The sequence below is a fragment of the Denticeps clupeoides genome, unplaced genomic scaffold (genome assembly GCF_900700375.1).
Source record: "Denticeps clupeoides unplaced genomic scaffold, fDenClu1.1, whole genome shotgun sequence".
Classification (NCBI taxonomy): Eukaryota; Metazoa; Chordata; class Actinopteri; order Clupeiformes; family Denticipitidae; genus Denticeps; species Denticeps clupeoides.
The window spans coordinates 50978-76414 of NW_021630085.1; the positions used below are offsets into that span (position 1 = coordinate 50978).

Consider the following 25437-nt stretch of genomic DNA (forward strand, 5'->3'; position numbering starts at 1 on the left):
ATAATGTCACCGCGGCTTCCTCAGACTCTCCCAAGACAGGGAAGGGGGAACCCACATCAGCCAGATCTTTCTCTGAAACATCAGAGGAAACCAACAAATATCTGTATTTTATATATCTGCTCCTTGCATGGATTACCTTCGTCTACATTAAATTCCAGTCTTTAATGAGGTTAGATTGCAGATTCCAATTTAACCAGTTTTACTGTAACTCCAGGCAAGTAGGATTTTATTGTCATTTCAACCATCTACACAGGAACAACAGAATATCAGTACTAATCAATATTCTACAATGCCTAACAATATGTTCTAGAGAAATGGCAGAAACAGAAACCCTTTATGAAGGATTAGTGGAGTTGAGAAGAGGAGTCGTAGCATCTGGATCTGCTGGAGACCCGTTCCCTTTACACTGCAACGATCTGCAAAAACCACAGAGTTAATACATTTCCTCCAGAACACAGACAGAACAGGCCTGAGCATCATCAACACACTAGAATGCTGGATTTCTTAGTTTTTGCTCAGTGCTAGTGAATATACCTGAATGTGCAAATCTCTCAGCTTTGTTTACAGACCATTTTTATGTAAATTTTTATTTCTCATGAATCCCACAATGTCAACACAAACGTGGAATTCTGGAATTGTTTGCAAATGTGACGTATTCAGACCTTTGCTGTGATATATTTAGGCAGTGGAGACCTAGCAGTTAAGGAAACTGCCCCCAATGAATCGCAAACCGCCAAGGTACCACCAAGCAAAGCACCGTCCCCACACACTGTTCCCCGGGCGCCTGTCATGTCTGCCCACTGCTCACCAAGGGTGATGGGTTAAAAGCAGAGGACACATTTCACTGTGTTACCGTGTGCTGTGCTGTGTTTCAAGATGACATTCATTTTATTTTAACGCAGGTGCCATCCATCTCTCTTGATCATCATTGAGATTCAATGATGATTGTCAGTAGAACAGTATACGCAGTATACAGTGTCTTGAAAGTGTCTGTGTACAGTGTCTGGTGCTACATATAACATTTGAACGATTAGACAAAGTTACATACTGACATGTTACCGGAAGGTTCAAGTATATGTGGTATTTCAAACAGGACACTCAAGACTAGGGCTGCACAATTAATCCAGTTTTAATCACGATTTTGGCTGGTCCGATTAAGATGATCGTCGGTGATACTTACATTTAAACAACCAACCACGAGGGGTCGAACTAAGGCATAGACTGAGTGAGACAAGTGACACTGCGCGCACACCTGCAAGAAAGTGTCCCTCGTTTGGGGTTGAAAAAGCTGGCAACCCCAATAGTGATATACACCATAGATGTATACACTATAGATATATACACTAGATGTCACATTCAGCCTCTCAGCAGGTGTCAGTACCACCATCATCAACCACGTTTTTCTGACGGTACGAAGATGCCGGACTTTTGAGCCACGTACGGCTATAATGCATAACATTTCATAAGTAAGGTTTTATCATCTTTTATGTTATTTACATTTTGTGATTGGTAAATAACGTCATTTGTCTTCCCACCCCCACCCCATAGGACAGGTACAGCTTCTGTTCTGGCACCTCCATATATGGTTAGTTCATTGTCTATAGATCTTTACAAATTTGTACATAAAATGCCTCTGTTTATGGACCTGCCATAACCAGGGCTTTTCCTTGATCTGGTTGCCCGGACAAACTGAGCCATTGGTGGAGAAGATTACGGGGCTGCTTACTTAACCACTAGGCCACAACTGCCCCTCATGGCCATACAGATGACACAAAAAAAACAAAAAAACACCTAAATGACTCCCAGACTGTGAGAAACCCTTTGGCCTTAATTCTAAGCGTTATGCGTGGTGGACACCAGACTCCAATCTCCTGCCCAAGACCATCGTAACATAGAAACACCATCATGCTGTAGGGCCTGGGCGACTGGTCATAGTTGAAGAAAGATTTAAGGATCTCAATGAAAACCTTGTCCAGAGAGCTCAAGACCACAGACTGGGTCAAAGGTTTAACTTCCAACATGACAATGATCGTAAACACAAAGCCAAGGCACAGGAATTGCTTAGGAACAACTTGAATGCCCTGAAAATGGCTGAACACCAACATCCCCTATCAAACCTGACTAAGCTGTGGAGGTATTGCACAGAAGAGTAGAAAATTCACAAATCCAGGTGTGGAAAACATTCTCATGGCTGTATTCCCTCAAAAAAGCTGAAAAACTGAGAAAAACCGTCTGAATATCTGTGTCCATGTGATATTTCAGTTTTTCTTTCTTTAATACATTTGCAAACAACTCAAGAATTATTTTTTTATGTGGTGATAAAATCATCATTTTAGCTTAAGGCTACAACACAACAAATAGCTGAAAATGTAAAGGTGTCTAAATACTTTTTGAATGCATTGTAACAATTACTTATTTATTTATCATATTCATATCCATTGTGTAAACATAACTTTGATGCTCTACAGACATTCTTTTACCCATTTCTGAAACATTTAATATTTTTATCTCCTGATGATATTGTTCAGTATGGATGTGACGCAGTAAAAAGCTCAGGAATTGTGTGTGTCCCCGTTCTTATTCAATGTACAGATTCAAAGTTAAATTAAAACTTCGATTCTGGTGCAGTGCTGAGCACATACCGTTTCTTCTGAAACTCTTCATAGATGTAGAAGACACCCAGTAGGAGAGCCTAATAAGTGTAATAACAGAATATCGTCATATTAATGTAATGCCATCTGAAGGCAGTACATTATTATAAATGATAAATTGCATAGATTATACTCACTGCAATGAACGTGATGCCGCCCTGCACTCCTGATGCCGACTGAAAATTCACCTGCTGCGCTACATAACCTCCAACTACAGGCCCGAAAAACATCCTGCAGCATAAACAAGGATAAACACTCTCAATCCTTCTCAACAAGATGAGAAGAATGGAATACGGAACGTACCCTGCAGACCAGACAGCGGAAAACAACCCGGAGACCAGGCCGAGAGTGCTGAGGTTCTCTGGAAGGCCGAGTTCACTGTCAAACACCAACCATCATCTTTAGCAGCAGTTGTGCATGTAGGTGGGTGATTGATTGGTGGGGTAAAGACTGTGAGTAAAGGCTGGCGGGGACTCTCACTGTGTGAGTGGGTGAATGGATGGGTGGGTAAATAGGTGGGTGAATGGGTGGGCGGGGCTCTCACTGTGCACTGACGAGCATTTCTGCGAAGCTGGGGATGCCAGTGAGACACAGAGAAAAGCCAATGAGAACCAGCATGAGGACAGTCAGCCACAGGTGACTAGATGAACAGGGGACATCACCAGCACATCATCATCATCCTCAACAACAAATTAAATAGCAATTATTCACATTATTTAGATGCTGTTTTCAACTCACTACACCAACTTCTTACATTCACTAGTGTTTGTGTGGTTTTCATTCAAGACAGAATTTCGATTAAAAAACTATGACAATCGTATGAATAATTAATTAAGGATTAATAATTTAGAACAATCCCATATTAATCATTCTGCCACCCCATTAAGGTCTGAGTCCAAAATATTTCCCAACTTAAAGTCTTCTTGGTCGATTCTGTTGAGTCCATGTTTTCTTTTCAGTCCAGCCTCACATACCTCGTAACATGAAGAACAGGAACAGGGCCAAGCAAACAAAAGCCCATGGCGGTGATCATTCCTCCAGTCACCATCATCCATCGACGAAGGTGCTGCACCAACCACAAGCACAACATACACTTCCAGTCTAATTGTCAATTAATACTTTAAAGACATTTTCATAGCGCCAGTAATCCGTATGAACTGTTTGAGTAACTTCTTACTAATATTTGTATTGATAACATGTTGAGTTGCTGGAATTTTGGCAAAAGAGATCAGTGTATTGGGGGCTAATAAATGCTAAATATATTTGCTAATTTGGTTTTATACTTACTTATACTTACTTACTGGAAATTTATCACTGAAGAAGCCAAAAACAGGCGATGCTGCCCCGTAGGGCAACGACAGACCCATCATCAACAGACCCACGGAACCTGAAGACATGGAAAACTGGAGCCAACATGGACCTGAATTAAGCAGCCATTCAGTATGGATACCATCAAGCATCCAGACTACCACGTCTCACCTTATCAACAGCAAATAAAGCAAGAGTTGCATCCAAAAAGCCCAAACCTGAGCTGAGGGTGAACAAAGCAAAGCAGATCAACAGGATCCGAACGCAGGAACACAAACGGAGAAAGGAGCTTTCTGACTCGTCTGCATCTAAATGGGGAAATATCAAAATGAAGGATATTTTAAGTATTAATATGACTGTAATCTGACTGATGTTGAGAATGATGAAAGCCTTCAGTTTTTGAGCTTGAATTGTACTGTGACATAATTAATTTTTGTCATACCAAGTTTTGGTAAAAGGCAGATGTTGAAAGGCACCATCGCAAAAAGAAGACATCCCAAGGCAATAAATGGAATCTCAAATCCGAACGACTGATACAACCATCCACCTAGGGGCGGTCCCAGAATCAGACCAAGTCCTGTAAACACTTCCACACACCCCTGAAAAATTCACAGATTTTCATGCAAAATAATCACAGATCAATCTGACCAATAAGCTCATTCATACTGCAAATACAATGCAGTATTCATATCATCTGAATCACATTTAACACATTGACTCTGCCCCTCTCCATATGAGGAACTTTACATATCACACACAAAGCCTCTCTTCACCCCGTGTAGTGACTCTGCTAGTGAGGAACTCACCATGACAGTGGCAATATTGTTGGGGAAAACCTTGGCTAAAATGGCAAAGGAAGACGTCACAGCAGCAGCAAAACCGACTGCGTTGACCGAGCGAACAAGGAAACAAAGTAAAATAAAAGGCATTCCAGATGAAGTTCTATCCAGCAGCCTGCAGCACAAACAGAAAAAAATGTTTCTATAAGTTCTCGACTGGATTTAGAAGTGTGAGAAACTGCAGTAACTCACCCAAAAAGCATCGTGCAGACAGCAGACACAAATATTCCGGAAATGATCATGAATTTAGCTCCAATCTGTACAATCTAAAGAACAAAGCATGAAATTCTCTAAACTTGTTCAGACCAGGGAGGTACATGACGGAAGTGAATCATGGAGGAAACTTACATATTTACCCAAAAGCAGCGAGACCAGGAGAACACACAGGGCGTACCAGCCAAATATCAGACCAATGATGGTCTGACTGACGCCTTTACGTCTGGCCTTCATCAGCAAAAACAAACCGGTGGAAGCACTGAGTCTCCAGCATGTTCAGAAGATGAACAACTTCATACATTTCTAGCACATTTCTACAGAAAGTCACCTCACTCGGGAAGAATGGCGCCAATATTGAGTAGCAGATCATGGAGCTGAAGTTCACAGATGACATGGCAACCATCGTGAAGACCTGCTGCCGTGACCACCTCCACCGATCCGCCATTCTGCTGCCATTTTCGACTTTACAGAATCATGCAAGATTGAAGCTTTCTGATCATTACAACATGAATAAATAATGAACTGCAGCCACCAACCTTCCATTCTTCTTTCCAGCCCAGTGGAAAGTCAGCATGTGATCGCGTTGGAGTAACATTGCTGCGTCTGCAGATGTCTTCATAACAGAGGTCCCTGTGTTCAAATCACTGCGTGTCTCTGAGCCACCTGAACCAATGGGAAACAACCAGCGCTTCACAAATGTTGTAAATATGATGATTTTAACTGTCAGACATGAAACGGTGGAACACGACAGGCTGAATTATTTATGAGAAAAAATTGTGCAGTTATGAAACAAAGTAACCTGAAGAAAGCAGCATTCACTTATTAGAAATAAATTCGATTTTGACTGTACCCTTGATCTATTTTAGTTGGGATAATTTTTTAAATAGCACTTTTATAATAAAGTAAGTAAAAGAAATTTACAGATTTAATTACATTTACATTTACATTTATGGCATTTGGCAGACGCCCTTATCCAGAGCGACTTACAACATGCTTTCATGTTACCATGGATGAAGTGATCACTTCTGGTTCACTAGGACCCCCAACTATGAATACAATCTTTTTATTCACTCGGTTGTAGTTCTTTCTTGAATAAGTTAGACTATAAGAAGGTTACAAGTTCATCTAAATATTCTGCCGTTTGAAGGTGCTCAGTGACAGCTGTTCTGACCTCCAGGGGAAGTTCATTCCACCACCGAGGGGCCAAGACGGAGAAGAGTCTAGACGAGGGTCTTCCTAGTTGTAGAGGACGGATGGCAGTCAGAGGTAGACCAGCTAGAAGGGAGTTACAGTAATCCAGTCATGAGATTACTAGGGACTGAACCAGGGTTATAGAAGCCTGTGTTGATAACGGATATTGCAGAGAAGGAATCTACATGAGCGGGAAAGATTGGAGAGTGAAAGTGAAATGATTGTCATTGTGACAATCACAGCACACGGTGCACACAACGAAATGCCATGACAGGCGCCCGGGGAGCAGGGTGTGGGGACGGTGCTTAGCTCAGTGGCACCTTAAACTGCCAAGCTTCCGATAACTGGTCCATTTCTTTACCCACTAGGCACCACTGTCCCACTGGTGATGTGATACACTGATTTAGAAACGTTAGAATAAATACAGAATAATGTTTCACCACTCCACCTAATTGTAGGTGTGCGACCAGACCATATTACTGCCTCAGATATCTATGTTGATTGTTCCAGCATCTCTATAAAATGAATCTTGGTTATTTCTGAATGTCATAATTCAGAAATAAATGGACATAATTAGTGCCTCAGTGAATAACGATTTTATAATATCAATGTTTAGCTTTAGACACCACTTTTAATTTCCCTCTGATGTCAGTAAAAGACTGCAACAGATTGCTTTGATCGAATGGTAAAAGTGTGTCTATAGCATGTGGTCTCCACTCAGGAGGATCTAAATCACGATGAAGGACCACAACAAAACCCCCTTCCACTTTGGCCACCATTTACATTTACATTTACATTTACATTTATGGCATTTACCAGACGCCCTTATCCAGAGCGACTTACAATCAGTATTTACAGGGACAGTCCCCCCCTGGAGCAACTTAGGGTTAAGTGTCTTGCTCAGGGACACAATGGTAGTAAGCGGGATTTGAACCTGGGTCTTCTGGTTCACATGCGAGTGTGTTACCCACTAGGCTACTTATTTACTTACTTACTTTTCAATTAAACGTGTTTTATTTTACTTTAAAATGGTTATAATACGATACAAAGCAAACATAGTGTGTAATGATTCTTGCTCTCTAATCAATAAATCAGTGACTCAATTAATTAAATAAATATGTTTCATAATATTTTATACTATTTTAATATTTTATGAACAACAATTAAACAATACCATAATGCTTCCTCAGCCTGTATGCAAAAAGACACATAGTGGCTGCCACAGAAACAAGAACATAATGGGTTTTCTGTGGAGAGATCTTCTCTCGTGATATGAACTTTATTGTCATTATGCTGAATACAGATAAAAATAACCAGCATCTAACCAGAATTACAGAAGAAGGGGCTCATTTATATTGTTCTTTCATACCTCTCCCACCCTCTCTCACTCTCTCATTCTCACTCTCTCACTCACTCTCTCATCATTCATCACATCAGTCACTTACTCACACCATCCATCACACCAGTTACTCACTCACTCTCTCATCATCCATCACATCAGTCGCTTACTCACTCTCATCATCAATCACAACAGTCACTCTCTTAAATCTCATCATCCATCACATCAGTCACTCTCCTAAATCTCGTCATCCATCACACCAGTTACTCACTCACTCTCTCATCATCCGTCACATCAGTTGCTTACTCACTCTGATCATCTATCACACCATTAACAGCATTTATTAGACGCCCTTATCCAGAGCGACATACAATCAGTAGTTACAGGGACAGTGACAGGGTTAAGTGTCTTGCTCAGGTAGTAAGTGGGGTTTGAACCTGGGTCTTCTGGTTCCTAGGCGAGTGTGTTACCCACCAGACTACTATCACCTCTCTCACTCTCATCTTCCATTACAGTTTATCATTCACTCCACTCCCACCCTCACTCTCTCTCATCATCCATCACACCAGTTTCTCACTCACTCTCATCGTCCATCACAGTTTATCCATCACACCACTGCCTTTTTAGTTAATGTTGTCATTCCTATGTTTTCCACATAACTAAAACTCTTCATGACATTTGATGATGTCCTGACTGTTGAGCTTTCTAGGTGAATTTTTTTATGAATCGCAGCTTCAGGTAGGCAATGGTGAGGAATATGAGAGTCATGATCATCAGGGCCATGTGGTTCTGCCATAGACCCCATGTTGAGGAATTGATCCCTTGGTTTTGGAGGAACTGTTCTCCAGTGCACCTGACAGACAAATAAAAACATCAGCAGTGAGAAACATTTTCATACCAGAAACCCCTTTAACCTCAGGGTTAAAATTTAGTTCTTGGTGTGGATTAATATACTATGCCTTCCACAATTAATGGCACCCCTAATAAAGATGTGTAGAAACCCTTAAAGTTAGCTACTCTAATGAGGAAAGGGCAAAACAAGAGAACAGGCCATTCCAGTGATGGCAGATGTGTGATGATCTTCACAAGTCAGGAAATGGAAAGTTGAAATTAATAACCCAGAACCCAGCTTGTTTTATATAAATATGTCGAGCTTGCAAAACGCTACAGGAAATTTAACTGGAACTGCTTTGGTCAGATTTTTTTGGAACAAATACTTTGGGTGGGCCTGAAGAATAAAGTCCCCAGACCTTAATCCCATAGAAAACCTGCAGGAAGACTCAGGACTCCGGACAATCTAGAGAAGTCATGCAAAAATTATCCTCTCTAATATTAATTATCTAATACTAGTTACATATTCATTCATCTCAACCCACAACAAAATGACTAAACATTCTCCACCTGCAGTCGTATTCAAATCTATTATATTTCTGTCCATATTTACTTTGACTTTTGTAAGTATTTAGTGGGGAGAAACAATGTTGATGGACTCACGAGATGCCAGAAGGAAGAGTCACATTTACATCACAGAATGTCAGGCCATTAAATTCATTTATCAGGAGCGCCTGGTAAACACACATACACACACACATCATTTACAGAACAGGAGTATTAGATCATAACACATGAACAACAGGCTCACCGTCAGGCCATATCGCGGGATACTGAAGTACTTCAGCCAGGACAGCCAGCCTGCAATGCTGGGCAGATTGACAAGCAGTCCAGAAAAGATCTAAACACACACAGAATAATTATCATGATTATGTTGCGACGCATACGCTTAACCCAACATGAAATAAACAAGTAAAGATGGCCAGATGGCAGAAGAAGGAGGGGACATGACATGAATACGTTTAAATTAATATTACAGGTGAGCGCGATTATTATATTCAGGAACATGAGAAGTGTGTGTACCATCATGAATACAAAGCTAATAGTCATGAAGATGTTGGCGATGGCAACCACAGTCTGGTCAGCAGAGATGGCCATGGTCATGGCGGTGGCCGTGTACGCAACCAAGGCAACGGTCAGCATGAACACAAAGAAGGAGTCTGGGGCGGCTTTAAAACCTATTCAGGATGAGAAAACACACACATTCACATAAATACACACACACGCACACACACACATTCACACAGGGGCAGTGGTGGTTAAGGAAGCCCTGTAATCAGAAGGTACTGCTCACCAAGTGTGATGTTAAATACAGAGGACACGTTTCACCATGTCACTGTGTGCTGTGCTGCAGTGTTTCACAATAACAATCACTTTCACTTCACAAATACACATACTGACCTGATCTCTCTCTGTCTCACACACACACACACACACACACACTCTGGTGTATATTAGATTAATTTGTTGTTGAAAATTGGTTTTTCAGCAGTTCAGTTGTATGAATGTGTGTGTGTGTGTGTGTGTGTGTGTGTGTGTGTGTGTTTGTGTGTGTGTGGGTTTCTGTGTGTGTGTGGGGGGGGGGGGGTTGTGTGTGTGTGTGTGTGGGTTGTGTGTGTGTGGTGGGTTTGTGTGTATGTGTGTGGGTTTGTGTGTGTGTGGGGGGGGGGGGTTGTGTGTGTGTGTGTGGGTTTGTGTGTGTGTGTGTGTGGGTTTGTGTGTGTGTGTGTGTGTGTGGGTTTGTGTGTGTGTGCGTGGGTTTGTGTGTGTGTGTGTGTGTGGGTTTGTGTGTGGGTTTGTGTGTGTGCGTGTGTGTGTGTGTGGGTTTGTGTGTGTGCGTGTGTGTGTGTGTGGGTTTGTGCGTGTGTGTGTGTGGGTTTCAATTCAAATTCAAATTCAAATTTTATTTGTCACATACACAGTCATACACGGTATGATATGCAGTGAAATGCTTTTAGAGACTGTTACAGACCACAGTATTGCAAATGTTGCAATTAAACAATGAACCAATATGCAAATATTGCAAACATAACCAAATATTACACTTTTACGTCTTTAACATAAAATATGTGTAACTGGTAGGGTGGTGGTGTGCAAATGAGTTACAGTTTTTTAACAATGTTTAAAGAAAAGAGAGAAAGAGCCATAAATGAAAGAGCAGTAAGGACCTAAAAAGCGCAGGGTTTGTGTGTGTGTGCGTGTGGGTTTGTGTGTGTGCGTGTGTGTGGGGGTTTGTGTGTGTTACCAATCATGAAGTAAGCCACCAGGCTGAACACGATGGCCGGGACGGTTCTCAGTGTGAGGATGTCGGAGAGGATCTTGCACAGAAAGTAAACTGATACACGGTAATAACCGCTGATGTACTCGTGTCTGCAGTAAATAAACATAAATTCTGTAATGTAGCAATTTATTCATTATTACAGTATCAGATTTACCTAAGATGCTCAATATCAGATATTTTAGTAGAAGAGTGTAATTACAGCATGTAGAAGTAAAGTGTGTGTGAGTGGGACTCACATGAAAAGTTTGCGCTCTGTGATGAAGAGTTCTGCTGAGGAGAGTGCAGAGAAACACTGGTTTGTGGTAATAAAAAACAGCGCCCCCATTCTGTAAGAGACCATACACACACATAGTCAGAATAACAGAAAACCATCAGGTATAACCAACAAGAATGCATCAGACACACAGAATCTGGTAACACACACACACACTCACCTGTTTTGAATACCACTTTGATCGGCACCAACACCGAAGAAAATGGCCCCCACTATTAATGCTAAAAACAGAGTGACTGCGATCTGTCAGACAGGAAGACAGAGCAGAAGCCAGGATCAGTTTAAAACTGGAGCAGCTGGATTCTGAGATGTCAACCTTTACAAGAACCTTGAGCAGAAATGATCACCTTCAGGGTGGTAGGGTGGCTATGAAACCTCACTCTCAGAGAACTAACACTGGCATTGATGATGTATGCCCCCGAACTCCGCCTTATGAATGTCTGTTTCAATTTCCCGGTTCCAAACGGACATATTACACGGTCGCTAGAACCTGACCAGAATTGGCACCCCAGCACAGCTCCTGACAGCGTGTATATTCCTGCCAAACCGCCGAGCAGTTATAACATTCCATCAACACACTAGCCTAGTTTTTTACACGTGGACCAGCAACAGGAGTGTTAAAGGTTACTGACCCTTGGCCTGCTGGGTAAGACACTCGCCTCTGAAACAGAAGACCACAAAGGCCCAGGTTCAAACCGCACTTACTACCTGAACAAGACACTTAACCCTGAGCGTGTCCAGGGGGACTGTCCCTGTAACTACTGACTGTAAGACGCTTTATAAACCAATATTTTTAACTTAATTTCAACATGAATAGTAGTTTCATATATGACATCGTATGAAATACGAAGCAGTACAAATAAAAGAGAGAACAAGAAAACAAAAAACGGACACCCCAAAATTCCTCTCTCACATCCTCCCCTTATACAAATATAAAAGATGATCCACCAATTTCAAGAGAAATAATGACATCAATGAAATAATTTTCTCTGGTTGAGTCTTATTTAAGTATCAGTGCTTAAATTCTCCTCCTATAGAAGATCATTTATTTCCACACTTTTTATGAAATCATTAAATGGTTTCCAGATTGTCTCATACTTCCATGCCAGTTTATTTTTCAAAGCATATCTGATTTTTTCCATTGTCATACATCGTGCTGAATTATTGTCCATTAGTGGGAGTTTCTGTTGAACATTAAAGTTCGTTTCGCCTGTAGATACATATTGTTTAGTGTGCAAATTAAGATTTTTTGGATATAAGTGTAACGGTATTAGTTTAGAGTCTAGTGGAATATTCACATACAAAAAGTCCCCAATAACATTCAGTAATGTTCTTCGAAAATGTGCTGACTTTATCACATTGCATTTAAAGCAAGTATCAGGTATATTACTGTTGTATTTATTTAGTTTCATAGGTAATTAATACGTTCATATCAGCCAGATATACTGGAGCAACTTCAGATTTGTACTGCTTGTTTGTGTCTGGGGTTCTACACAGGTTGTTGGGATATCCTCCTTTAACTCTGCCCTCCATGCATCAAGTTTGGACAAAGACGTCTCCTCAGATCCTGATGAGACCCGGTTATATACGAACCCCATGTTATAACAAATTTTGCATTGAAGAGACAAAGTTCCTCAACTGCAAGTACTTAAAGAAGTATTATATTTTAGGGAGAGTTGATTAAAATGTCATGACAAGTTCTTTTTCATATAGGTCAGATATTTAACTCAGTCTTTTCTTGCCCAGGTCCGAAATCCATCATCCATCCTGACTCAGACTCAGATATATTCCTATATTTTTACACCATACCATACATTAATCATATTATGTTTTATAGGGTTGGTAATATTTTTTTAAGATGGCTGGTCAGAACATGATTCAATATCCAGTACACTCCATGGAGAAGTAGAACATTATGGTCATTAGTTGAGCTGACTGATAGTACCATAAAGATCTGGCAATTTTAACCCCCCTGTAGTAAATGGAAGACAATCGGACTCTAGGACGTTTTTTATTCAACAATACATTTTGATGTAAGTTTTACCATTTTTGTGAACATATCATTAGGTGGTGCCAAAAGGATATTTTGAAATAAATATAATAGTTTGGGCTATTCATCTTTAATATATTTATTATTAAATAAAACTGTCCGGCACATCCATTTTTCTACAAAATCAAATGCTGACTGCAACACTGCAGTTGATGCTATTTTGAAAGTGAAAGTGAAGTGTTTGCCATTGTGATACGCTGCAGCACAGCACACGGTGACACAGTGAAATGTGTCCTCTGCATTTAACCATCACCAGCAGTTAGCAGCCATGACAGGCACCCAGGGAGCAGCGTGTGGGGACGGTGCTTTACTCACTGGCACCTCAGTGGCACCTTGGCGGATCGGGATTCGAACCGGCAACCTTCTGATTACGGGGCCGCTTCCTTAACCGCTAGGCCACCACTGTTTTGATAAGTAAGACTGGTTGATACCTTAAAGTTAAACAAACAGTGACAGGATTCTGTCAGTGTCTTTCATTTTCATTCATCTTGTTTCCAGATATCCTACCAAACAACCAGGCTTAATAGAGCAGGTATGGAGGTATGATACAAAATGATATTGTCTGCAAAGAGAGTATTTGCCTGATGTCTCTAATTGCAATCGCTAACAGTTCTGTTGCTAAAGTAAAGAAGAGTAAAGTGCACCCCTGATTTACTCGCCATTATGATAAAAGTAAATGAAAAGTCATTTAAACTCTCTGCAGTGTTGGTATGTTACCAGCGTTACATTTCCACGTCGTGAACAGAGAGAGCCTCCAACTCACCTGGGCAAATGAGGTCTGTGGGTTCAGCATGAGGTTCCTGAAGGTGCGGTGCAGCACCCAGGAGAACTGGTGACAGAAGGAGGTGTTGTAGGTGATGAAGCTCTGCCGCTGAGGAACGCTGCCTTTACCCTGAACGATGAGCTGCAGCTCCTGCTGAGTTTCTCTGTACAGAGTGCAGCTCCGATACTCTTCCACCAGGCGGCGCTCTATAGCCTGTCGAGATGAGTTCACTTCCTCTGGGTCCAGCTCTTCTAAACACACACACACACACCCATGATATAAACCCTCTCTCTTTCTCTATCACATACACACACACACACACACACACACACACACACACACACACACACACACTGAATGTTACTCACTTACCAGAAAAGTCTTTTGAAAACCTCTGAATGCTGCTGTCTCCATTAATGACATCCAGGAAGAAATCTGCAGGGTTATTGTGGGGCTCGCAGGTGTATCCTACACACACACACACACACACACAGAGTTGCATTTAGAGGCTCCCCACACCTTCACTGACCTTTTATACTGTAACGTGTGAAATGAACACATTGGACAGCAGTGTATGCTTTTCTTTACTTTACTTTACGTTACTTTACTTTACTTGGCAGACACTTTAATCCAAAGCGACTTACAAGGAGCTTCATGCACTTGGTCATAGTTGTAAAGTGAAACTAAGACAGAGCTCCACAGTCTGGTCACATGAATATTCCTTCCTCAACATTCTTCAATTGACAAAAGACTAAAAAGAGTTAGTGGTTCCATCAAAGCACAAAAAGTGTATAATTAGCTTCTGGTTTTTTATTTATGAATCACTTTTATGATTTTTCTGTTTGTCGAATTAAATTGTAAAGGGTAAAACATTTGGAGTTTGCATCAAAACTCCAAAAATATCCAAAAGCCGGGCAGAGTGGGAAAGAAGGAAATGAGCAGGGAGATGAAACAGGCGGCAGACGGCGGGGAGACGGGGAGGTAAACAGGGTCCGATGGAAACAATGAAGAACAAAGACAAAAACATGAACAATGAGTGGAAGTGCTGCGGGGGGGCAGTTTAAAAAGCGCAGGTCAGGTGCTGCACAAATACTTCAGGTCCGTTTTTCTAACCACATTAATGGACAATTTCAGAAATTCATGAACAAGTCAAGTGAAGAAATGATAATAAACGTGGCTTGCCAGTCACATGCCTGACATTTGTTCATAGTAAACAAGCGTATATGATTCAGGTTCCAAGTGCAACACAAATAAATGTTCCGCCCATCACAACTTTTACAGGGACGACTCTTACTCCTCCTTGTTACCAGGGGACACGGTCTTTTAACACCGAATAGTGTCCGTTTAACAGCCTGAAATCTGTCTAAAGTCTTACTGAGCAGCTGCATTCCCCCACAAATTCCCATGAAGTCCCAAATAATAAAAGAATTGCATCACACATTGGAACAATCATTAACCTCAACACTCATAAAACGCTCTGGCTGGACAGGTTCACATTAACCACCCGACAGATCAGGCGTACACGTCATTCAGCGAGTTCGCTGCATTCTCACCTCATGATCATACACTGTGTAGTATTCTAAATTCTCTCTTATTGGCATTTTAAAATGACACCTTTGAGTGTCGGAACAAGCATGTAGACTTTACCAATGGCGCTGAAGTACTGCAGGGTACTCTGGGCGGGGCCGTGGTAAACCTGCTGACCCCCGACCAGCAGGGTGAGGCTGTCAAACAGCCGGTAGATGGAATAGCGGGGCTGGTGGATGGACAGGATGATGGTTCGGCCATTAGCAGCCATCCTGTGAGTGACAAAGAGGTCATGGGTCAATTTTGTCTTTATGTGTGTTGGAGCGTGGTTGGGAATACATTGATTAATGTGGAATATTGAATGTGGAATTCTAAATGTGGAGCACTGAAAATGGAATACTGTATGTGGAATGTGTGTGTAAGTGTGTGTGTACTGTTTCAGCAGTAATAGAACTGAGTTGGCTCTGTGTGTGTGTGTGTGTGTGTGTGTGTGTGTGTGTGTGTGTGTGTACCGTTTCAGCAGTACTAGAACTGAGTTGGCTCTGTGTGTGTGTGTGTGTGGATGGGTGCATGGGTGTGTGTGTGTGTGTGTGTGTGTGTGTGTACCGTTTCAGCAGTAATAGAACTGAGTTGGCAGTGCTGGCATCAAGGCCGGTTGTCGGTTCGTCCAGGAACAGAACTCGTGGGTCGATCAGCAGTTCCATGCCAATGTTCGTCCTTTTCCTCTCACCACCAGAGATCCCACGAATCAGCTGTGTCCCCACCTACCACACCAACCAATCAGATTGCAGATCAGCAGTGTTCAGGGATGTGGTCGTGCCACCCTTTTATTTCATGCCGATGTTCATATTCTCACCCTTGAGTCGGCCACCTTGCTCAGGCCGAGCTCCTTGATCAGCTGCTCCACCCGCTGGTCTTTCTCCTGCTGGCTGATGGACATGGGCAGACGTAGCGCGGCGGAGAAACGCAGGTTCTCACGCACTGTCAGTGTACCCATGACAACATCATCCTCAAAGAAGGATAAAGGTAAGATTGTAATGGGTCACCATCATGCATCCAGCCAGGGGTGTGAAAAGACAGAAGACTTGAATCTCTACCTGCACTACGTATCCTGACAAACACTTAAAATTGGGCGGCTGTGGAGCTCCATCAATCAGAACCTCCCCGGTGAGACCCGATGGATCCTTCCTGGCAGCTAAAACATCCAGAAACCTGCAGATGTTCGTTGACATACAGTTCATGTCTAGTGTATTGTGTAAGATTTGTCTACAACGGGCTTGTTGGTGTTAAACACTTACGATGACTTCCCGCTACCCGTGGCCCCTAAAATAGCATTGAGTCCGGGCTTCATGACCCCACTGTACAACAGGACAAGAAGAAGAATGAAGAATTTGTGTTCAAAGCTGTGAAAGTGAAGTGATTGTCATTGTGAGACACTGCAGCACAGCACACGGTGACACAGTGAAACGTGTCCTCTGTATTTAACCGTCACCCTTGGTGGGGAGCAGTGTGTGGGGACGGTGTGTGCTCAGTGGCACCTCAGCGGGTCCTTACCCGCTAGGCCACCACTGCCCCATAATGGCCAAATAAGGTGGCTCTGTGAGGAATAATGTCTGAAACATGACTGGACTGGACTGACCAATTTAAAAAAACACATACACACATATAAAGGTTAATTATTACACATGGCCACAATAAACTCACTCCAAACTCCACACACACTGCTCTTCTGTGAGTCTGTGTTTGTGTGTGTGTGTGCGTTGGATCTTCTATAAACAACATCTTTCCTTCCTCTAATTCAAAAGCCTCTCCTCTCACTCTTTTATCTTATTTTTTATCTAGAATCAGAAATACATTAAAGGTTTTCCGGCACAGCAGCAAGGTCAAAGTTCAGACCGCAGATCTGTCGCATAAGAGAGACATCATCTACAGAACACAAAAAGCCATACGATGACATCCTAATAAAGACAGCACTTTATTCAGCTCAACAAGGAGCAAGGTGCTGGGGGAGGAATGCAGGTAAAGGTCATTTCCAGGGAGAACGTGTTCTTACTTCAGGTCCAAGAGGATGTCTTTGGTGACAGTCGTCCTCTTGCACAGCGGTCCCCTCCTCTCCTTCACCTTGTAGTGGATGTTGTGAAAACTGATGGTAGCTCCATGGGAGGAGGAACGTTTCAAGTTCCCATTCCCCAGGTCGTCCATTGGGACAGTTGTTCCCAAATCTGGATCCATCCTCTTACACAGCGATGACTACTCTAAACTACTATCCAGCAGACGGTCCACTGACCAGTACAACGAGTCTTGACTAATCAAGTCCAAGTTTTCTCTTGTGGATAGAATGTATCCCAGCAGTGCAGATGAACCTTCTGTGGATAATTTTTAACTAAAATTGATTACTGCAGTTACCTGTTACATGTGTCTACAGCCAATTAACCAACCCGGTACTAACCAGTACTAAATCCCTAACCAAACTCATGTTGTGCACTAACCTGCAGTCTGCAAACTATTCCTGTACAGCTGATCTTCTCAACTTCCCTGGCCTGCTGCTGTGGAGACCCAGCCGGACGTTCTACTGCACGCTGGCTGCCAGCAGAGCAGAGATAAGAAGCAGTGGGCCGGACAAGAGGCGTCCTGCTGCGCGTGCGAACGGGCGGCGCTTCCAGAGACACGCAACATTACACAACACAATAATCACCAATACAGAATTACAGACTAAACTACAGATTAAATTAAAAAAAAAATATTCAAAATCCTCACACTGCACAACAATCACAATAAACACCAATACAGAATTACAGACTAAACTACAGATTTCAATACAAAATAACCAAACTTTCTAAATCTTCACACTGCACAACAATCACAATAATCACAAATAAAGAATTACAGACTAAACTACAGATTTAAAAAAAAAAAACCAAACTTTCTAAATCTTCACACTGCACAACAATCACAATAATCACCAATATAGAATTACAGACTAAACTACAGATTTCAATAAAAAATAACCAAACTTTCTCAATCTTCACACTGCACAACAATCACAATAATCACCAATACAGAATTACAGTAAAACTACAGATTTCATAAAAAAAACAACCAAACCTTCAAAATCTTCACACTACACAACAATCACAATTATCACCAATACAGAACCACAGAGTAAACTATGGATTTTGGTACAAATAAACCAAACCTACAAAATCTTCACAATACACAACAATCACAATTATCACCAAAACACAATTACAGACTTTATTATGGATTTCAATACAAATAAACAAAACTTGCAAAATCTTAAAAATGCAGAACAATACACAACAATCACCAGAACAGATTTACAGACTTCTTTTGTCTGTTGTTTTACAAACTACAGATTTCAATACAAATAAACAAAACCTACAAAATCCAGACACTGCACAACAATAATCAGACCAGAATGACAGATTCTGGGTATAGTTATTTCTCATTTCTGTAGTTTTATACACACCGTGGTAGCATCACAATACAATAATACAACACACCATAATCCACGTAGAACGAACCTGCTGGTGCATCTGCTTTCAGTCCATGAAGGTTTAATAACTAAACAGATTTTTTATTAATTATCAGCACTGTAAGATGAGAACAATATTGATTTTTAATTGTAAGTGGATACAGGTCATCAGTAAACCTCCCCCAGCCATGAGCAGTCGTCACTGTCACACATCCTTTCTGCTGGTTTAATTCAGACTGATTTCAGTAAAGTCCTCCTCCACAGCAATGCTCAAATCTAAAAAAAAAAAAACAGAAAACACACTTGGTCAAATACACTTTCACAAACATGTTCTGTTACAGGCAAAGCACACACCAGCCGGGCCCATAACAGCAAGGTTGTTGTTGTTCTCATTGAGCTGCTCCTCTTGTTCGACGGGGTTTCCTGTTGACAGCGCGTTGCAGAGATCCAGATCCAGAGTGAGTTCAGTGTCAGCAGCAGGAGATAAAAGATCAAGATGGAACCCATCCTCCGAGCCTGAAAACACACACACGTAAACCTATGCAGCAGTGATGCTGACTGAATTGTGTGGTGGAACTCACCGTTGATGGAAATTGGTTCAGATTTTTTCAGTACGAATGTTCTATCCACTGATTTTGTAAAATATTGCTTATCTGTCAGTAATTTAAGACCAGTTCATGTGACCAGACTAACCCAATGACTCAGCCACGCCCACTTCCTTATTGCAGCCGGTCTGTGAAGCTGCCTCCACCGCTGCCGAACTCCCATTGGCTAATTGAGTAGACACTGGTCCACAGTCGTCCAGCAGCAACTCTGGCCTGGAGGACGCATCTGATGGGGAACAGACTTTTTTTAAACACTAAGCACTTTTAGACCAACTTAATATTTAAAATCATACTATATTAACCCACTGGTCTCATCTGAAATGAATTTACTCAGCATTTGAAGATTAATTCCAATAAATTAGAAGTGAACTGAATGTGAAGTGATTGTCATTGTGAAACACTGCAGTGCAGCACAATGTGACACAGTGAAACGTGTCCTCTGTATTTAACCATCACCCTTGGTGAGCAGTGGGCACCATGACAGGCGCCCGGTGAGCAGTGTGTGGGGATGGGACCTAAAGTTTTTTTTTTTTTAAATATACGTTTAAGCTCTTGAAAAACACTGTAAGATTGTATGGACCACAAATATGGGCTCAGAGAGTGTGTGTGAGCGTGTGAGAGAGAAAGAGAGAGAGAGAGAGAGAGAGAGAGAGAGAGAAAAAGACAAGAGTGAAAGAGTACCTGTGTTTTTTGGTTGAAATTGCTCCTGCAGTGGAGTATCACATGTTTGATCGTACTCAGGAGAAGTGAGATCGAATGAGAAGCTCTAAAAACAGAAAAAAAAGGGTTGGTTCAAAATCTCGGTGAGGGTTTTTACTTTCTGTACCTGAACTCTCCAGTGCTGTTTGAAGGTTGGATCAAAATCTCATTTTTTCTGTTTGATGCTCACTTCTTAATGCCAGCCGTGCGAGACGGGTGTGTGATATGAATATTCCTACCCTGGACTTTTTCCTCAGTATGAACAGGAGCAGAAAAAGTACAGTGATGGTGAGGATGAGGAAGAAGAGGATGATCAGCCCTGCAGCAAGAGGGAGAGCCCATTTTATTTTGAATGAAGATGCTTGACCCTAATCATCATCGGAGAATTCAACAGGAAGTCAACAGGAAGTAACAGAAACCCTACATCAGTCCCCACTCCCACAGTCCAACTATACACCTCTGCAGCTCTCCATCCTGCCCCTGGTGTGCAGCTGGACAGAGTCTGCTCACCTCCAGAGGCGGTTTGAGATGGCCTGAGAGTCGAGATCTTGTTGAAGGTTGATAAGACATAGGTGGTGCTGCTGACAGTAGGCTGGCTCTCTGCAGCTGAGGGGGTGGAGCTAGACTCTGATTGGTTGATGGTTTGCGATGGTACTGTGCTCAGAGTGCTGTTGAGATCGGGCTCTGATTGGCTGACAGGCTGCGAGAGAGTTTTGGTTGTGAATGTGGTTGGCAGTGTCATCATGGGACTGGGTGTGGTCGGGTTCTCAGTAGCATCTGAGAGACTCAAAGCTACAAACAGAACTGAGGAGAAAAGGAGTTACGTGAAGTTACGTTTCTTGCACAAGCTGCCATGACAGCAGCGGTCTGAGTTAACACGTACAAATGACGGATGCCCCTCCCCAGCATCAAAAGTCATAGAGGGTTCCAGCCCGCTCTGCTGTACACCTTCAACTGATCAGTGTTCAGACGTACTAACAAAAACCCGGCCTTGATCCTAAAGATTTAATTTATTTCTGGCCAATTTCAAAACGTCCCTTTTTGTCAAAAAAGGTTGTCCTAGCACAATTTTAAATCATTTAAATAGTAATAACATTGCTGAAAATTTCCTTCAGCTTATTATACAAGAGGTACGGAAAGTATTCAGACCCCCTTGAATCTTTCACTTCTTGTTATATTGCAGCCATTTGTTATAAGAACCTCATATTGACAGAAAAGCACAGACTTGTTGACATTTTAGCAGATTTATTAACAAAGAAAAACTGAATTATCTCCCTTTTTAGACCGTTTGCTGACACTCATATATTTAACTCAGGTTCTGTCAATTTCTTCTGGTCATCCTTGAGATGGTTCTACACCTTCATTTGAGTCCAGCTGTGTTTGATTCTACTGACTGGAAGCCACACCCCTGTCTATATAAGACCTTACAGCTCACAATGCACGTCAGAGCAAATGAGAATCATGAGGTCAAAGCCATTGCCTGAAGAAATGTGGCAAGGCACAGATGTGACCATGGTTAAAATAATCTGCAGCTCTTAAGGTTCCTAAGAGGACAGTGGACTCCATAGTCCTAAAATGGAAGACGTTTGGAACGACCAGAACCCTTCCTAGAGCTTGCCGTCCAGCCAAACTGCACTCTCATGGGAGAAGAACCTTGGTGAGAGAGGTAAAGAACCCAAAGTTCACTCAGGCTAAGCTCCAGAGATGCAGCCGGGAGACGGGAGAAAGTTGTAAAACGTCAGCCCTCCACCATTCAGGGCTTTATGGCAGAGTGACCCGACGGAAACCTCTCCTTAGTGCAAGACCCATGAAAGCCTGCATGGAGTTTGCTAAACAAACACCTGAGGGACTCCAAAATGGTCTGATGAGACCAAGGTAGAACTTTTTGGCCTTAATTCTAAGCGGTATGTGTGGAGAAAACCAGGCACTGCTCATCAGGGTGGTAGTAGCCTAGTGGGTTACACACTCGCCTATGAACCAGAAGACCCAGGTTCAAATCCCACTTACTACCAAGTGTCCCTGAGCAAGACACTTAACCTTGAGTTGCTCCAGGGGGACTGTCCCTGTAACTACTGATTGTAAGTCGCTCTGGATAAGGGCGTCTGAAAAATACTGTAAAATGTAAATGCCATCACCTGTCCAATGCAGTTCCAGCAGTTAAGCATGGTGCAGTGGGGTGTTTTGCTGCTGCAGGGACAGGACGACTGGTTGCAATCATGGGAAAGATGAATGCGGCCAAGACTAATGTGGCCAAGACTTCCTGGATGAAGACTCAGTAGCTCGAAGACCCAGAGTGCTCAGGACCTCAAATTGGACTGAAGGTTTACATTCCAATAAGACAATGACCGTGAGCACACAGTTAAAATAAGGGAGTATCTTCACAACAACTCTGTGACTGTTCTTGAATGGCCCAGCCAGAACCATGATGTGTTTGCACGTGTTAACCTAATTGAGCATCTCTGAAGAGACCTAAAAATGGCTGTCCACCATCGTCCAACCTGCCAGAGCTGGAGTGGATCTGCAAAGAGGAATGGCCGAGGATCCCCAAATCCAGACTCATGGCTGTGATGGCTGCAGTATAACAATGAGTGAAAAATTTAAGGGGTTCTGAATAGTTTCTGTCCCCACTGTAAATAAGATATAGGTCATTCTTTTTGGACTTTTGGAACTAATCGCCCCTCTCTCTGCTTTTACAAAAACTTGTGTTAAGAATCTTGATGTGTTTTTCGACCCAGAACTTGATTTGATAAGCAAATTAATTCAGATGACAGAGCAGTTTTTTTTAACTGCATCTTAGCTAAATATATTCTCTCAAGAAAAAGAACTAGAAACTGGTCATCCCTCAAACCCAGCTTTTTTACTGCTGTACATCCATCCATCTTAGTTTTTAGAAGAAAAAATAAACTTTAAACGCAGGTGTTCTGAGAACATTCATAAATAAATGTCTTTTTTTTTTTCATGTGGATCCAGAATATTTAACCTAGCACCTTTATTTCATTCAAGCTTTCAGAAAAAAGGGATTTCTTCATCTTACCAACAGCAGAGAAGCACATCGAGGTCATGGTGCTGCTGCAGCTCTCTTCCTGCATGGCTGGTGACTGCAGCAGGTACGCAACACTGCAGGCCGACCACAAGCGCCGAGACAGGATGCACACACACACACACACGCAGAGAGCGAGCAAATCTGACTAAATTCATCACTTCCACTCCCACACACACATCGGCCATCGGCACGTGTTAATGGCAGATCTGGAGTAGGGTTCCCTCAACCTTGTTCCCTTAGACCTAGAGGGAGGAATAATCATTTTACCACCATGATTCACTGATCTGAACTCACGTATGAAAAATAGAACCTTTTTGTATTTTGTGTATTATTATACTGGATTTAGAGATGTGGGAGAAGTGGGTGGAGTAGTTTGGACCAGCGCCGATGAAGATGGGTATTGTAGGATTTGTCACGGACACTCCCCTTGTTTTGTGGGGATCATTTCAGGCAGTTTTCTGTTAGAGTCAAATTTATGTTTATTACAATATGCGAAACACACATTGACATACAGAACATTCACACACACACACACCGACACCACCAATCAGCAGTAATACATAAAACGGAAGATGATGTTGTCCTTTAACGTGTGGAATTGTCCTGTATCTGTTTTTAATTTAAATATTTGAGGGGTCTGGTTACAGTTTGTCAGTTCTTTCTACTTATTTACAGTTAATAAGTTATGGATGAGTTGGTGTTATCCACCTTACGTTTTCATTTTTCATTTAGTTGTGTCCACTGACTTTTGAATATGAAGTTTGAAATGTGGTACTTTCCCGTTAGGCCACCACTAGTCCCTGCTGTAGTAGGCATCTTTTTTTTTTTTTTTTAAAGTGAAGCGATTGTCACATGTGATACACAGCAGCACAGCACACAGAGCACACAGAGCACACAGTGAAATTTGTCCTCTGCATTTAACCATCACCCTGAGTGAGCAGTGGGCACCATGACAGGCGCCCGGGGAGCAGTGTGTGGGGACAGTGCTTTGCTCAGTGGCACCTCAGTGGCACCTTGGTGGCTCGGGATTCAAACCGGCAACCTTCTGATTACCACTAGGCCACCACTGCCCCACCTAGTGAGAGATCTAGTGAGGTGTGAGGAATATCTTACCTCATTTTGAATCTTAGTACCTTTGCATGAAATGGGACAACCTGAGTGTTACGTCCACTGGGGAAATATTGAGACCACTGCTGGTGAGGTGGACCAGCTTGACAACAACAACAACAACATTTATTTCTTATATAGCCCAAAATCACATACAGTATGTCTCAATGGGCTTTGACAGGCCCTACAGTTGACACCCCCCACACTTGACCCTTCTGCACACAAGGAAAAACTCCACACAAAAAAAAACTCTAGGAGAGAGAAAAAAAGAAAGGAAGAAACCTTGGGAAGGAGTGATACAGAGAGGGACCCCCTTCCAGGGTAGAGTGAGCCTGCAAATGGTGTCAGTGCAGGGTTGGATATGATATAATGAGTCCTACAGTTGTAGGGTTGGAGAAGTCCAGGATGTATTCAGTGTCATGGTCTAGATTACGTGTCCGTAATGATGTTACTGGTCCATTTGAAGATCCCTGAAGCTGTAGTTGTAATGGTGGTGGTGGCTGTGGTGACCCTCTGGTTTGTTTTATGTTTTGTCCTTGTAAAGCAGTTGTCAGGAACCAGGATGTATCTGCTTGTCTCTTCACTGGGGTCTGTCAGTAGTCTGGGTGCTTGATTCCGTGTCTCGGAGAAAAACAAACAGAAGCAGCGGCAGACGGTGGCACTGTACGACCGATACTGAAATATGTGGTTATAGTGGTATATTGGTGCTACAGTGGCCCGGTACCCTAACTAGGACAGCCTAACTGGTGAATTTAACTTTGTCTGTGTCTAACAGGGGGACTCTGTGATAAACTGGACTTTATAATTGACACTGCGTCAAAATCAAGTGAAATGAGGGTCTAGGACTTTAGCAAAAAGCCAGAGAAAACAGATAGGTTTTGAGATTGGATTTAAACACTGAGACTGTGTCTGAATCCCGGACACTGACAGGCAAGCTGTTCCACAACTGCGGAGCTCTATAGGAGAAGGATCTGCTCCCAGCTGTGACCTTCTGCACCTTTGGTACCAGTAGTGACCCCGCACCCATTGATCGAAGGGGGCGTGGCGTTTTGTAAGGAACCAAAAGTTCACTCAGGTACTGTGGGGCGAGACCATTTAGAGCTTTATAGGTTAAAAGTAGGATTTTGCAGTCAATCCTAAATTTGATGGGTAACCAG

At 42.3% G+C, this 25437-nt stretch overlaps 3 protein-coding genes across 10 annotated transcripts; all 3 read right to left on the reverse strand.

Annotated features, from left to right (window-relative positions):
* Positions 1–217: 217 nt before the first annotated feature.
* Positions 218–5575, reverse strand: slc18b1 (solute carrier family 18 member B1). Of its 5 annotated transcripts, XM_028968466.1 has the most exons (14): positions 5551–5575; positions 5343–5476; positions 5147–5242; positions 4991–5064; positions 4766–4913; positions 4402–4558; positions 4131–4267; positions 3953–4054; positions 3626–3717; positions 3196–3291; positions 2955–3029; positions 2789–2882; positions 2643–2692; positions 218–416 (listed from the first exon to the last, which is right to left on the reverse strand). In XM_028968466.1, the coding sequence occupies exons 1-14, from the start codon at positions 5555–5557 to the stop codon at positions 335–337; spliced, it is 1344 nt and encodes a 447-aa protein (XP_028824299.1). In that variant the 5' UTR covers positions 5558–5575; the 3' UTR covers positions 218–334. The 5 variants fall into 5 exon arrangements, with proteins under 5 accessions (XP_028824299.1, XP_028824301.1, XP_028824298.1 ...); XM_028968468.1 differs by lacking the exon at positions 3196–3291; XM_028968465.1 differs by having other exon boundaries at positions 2789–3029.
* A 1885-nt stretch (positions 5576–7460) lies between these two features.
* On the reverse strand, positions 7461–18437 carry abcg2a (ATP-binding cassette, sub-family G (WHITE), member 2a). Of its 3 annotated transcripts, XM_028968475.1 has the most exons (16): positions 17820–18437; positions 17384–17696; positions 16629–16688; positions 16428–16542; positions 16187–16339; positions 15937–16094; positions 15451–15602; positions 14176–14271; positions 13804–14054; positions 11151–11233; positions 10953–11042; positions 10681–10805; positions 9459–9613; positions 9187–9276; positions 9039–9109; positions 7461–8397 (listed from the first exon to the last, which is right to left on the reverse strand). In XM_028968475.1, the coding sequence occupies exons 2-16, from the start codon at positions 17560–17562 to the stop codon at positions 8250–8252; spliced, it is 1926 nt and encodes a 641-aa protein (XP_028824308.1). In that variant the 5' UTR covers positions 17563–17696; positions 17820–18437; the 3' UTR covers positions 7461–8249. The 3 variants fall into 3 exon arrangements, with proteins under 3 accessions (XP_028824308.1, XP_028824309.1, XP_028824310.1); XM_028968476.1 differs by having other exon boundaries at positions 13804–14051; positions 17384–18437; XM_028968477.1 differs by lacking the exons at positions 16428–16542; positions 16629–16688 and having other exon boundaries at positions 17384–18437.
* A 134-nt stretch (positions 18438–18571) lies between these two features.
* LOC114782609 (uncharacterized) lies at positions 18572–23240 on the reverse strand. 2 transcript variants are annotated; one of them, XR_003748091.1, is made up of 8 exons: positions 23165–23240; positions 20641–20934; positions 20370–20449; positions 20113–20197; positions 19520–19657; positions 19181–19342; positions 18989–19102; positions 18572–18887 (listed from the first exon to the last, which is right to left on the reverse strand). XR_003748091.1 is itself a non-coding variant. In XM_028968478.1 (7 exons), exons 1-7 carry the CDS (start codon positions 23217–23219, stop codon positions 19053–19055), a joined length of 864 nt encoding a protein of 287 aa, XP_028824311.1. In that variant the 5' UTR covers positions 23220–23240; the 3' UTR covers positions 18572–19052. The 2 variants fall into 2 exon arrangements, 1 of the variants encoding a protein (XP_028824311.1); XM_028968478.1 differs by having other exon boundaries at positions 18572–19102.
* Between the last annotated feature and the right edge of the window lie 2197 nt (positions 23241–25437).

Excerpts from the sequence above, each read along its gene's own strand:
- slc18b1 (XM_028968465.1), bottom strand. Across the intron at positions 4,268-4,401 it reads CTGCCTTTTACCAAAACTTG|ATGCAGACGAGTCAGAAAGC; the intron begins GTATGACAAAAA and ends TTCCCCATTTAG. Across the intron at positions 4,055-4,130 it reads CTTTATTTGCTGTTGATAAG|TTTTCCATGTCTTCAGGTTC; the intron begins GTGAGACGTGGT and ends TGTTGGCTCCAG.
- abcg2a (XM_028968475.1), bottom strand. The coding sequence starts at position 17,562 with ATGGATCCAGATTTGGGAACAACTGTCCCAATGGACGACCTGGGGAAT. Across the intron at positions 9,110-9,186 it reads TCCCGCGATATGGCCTGACG|GCGCTCCTGATAAATGAATT; the intron begins GTGAGCCTGTTG and ends TGTGTTTACCAG. Across the intron at positions 8,398-9,038 it reads ACTCTTCCTTCTGGCATCTC|GTGCACTGGAGAACAGTTCC; the intron begins GTGAGTCCATCA and ends TTTGTCTGTCAG.
- LOC114782609 (XM_028968478.1), bottom strand. The coding sequence starts at position 23,219 with ATGCAGGAAGAGAGCTGCAGCAGCACCATGACCTCGATGTGCTTCTCT. Across the intron at positions 20,198-20,369 it reads TACTGAGGAAAAAGTCCAGG|AGCTTCTCATTCGATCTCAC; the intron begins GTAGGAATATTC and ends TTCTGTTTTTAG. Across the intron at positions 19,658-20,112 it reads ATTTCAACCAAAAAACACAG|ATGCGTCCTCCAGGCCAGAG; the intron begins GTACTCTTTCAC and ends GTTCCCCATCAG.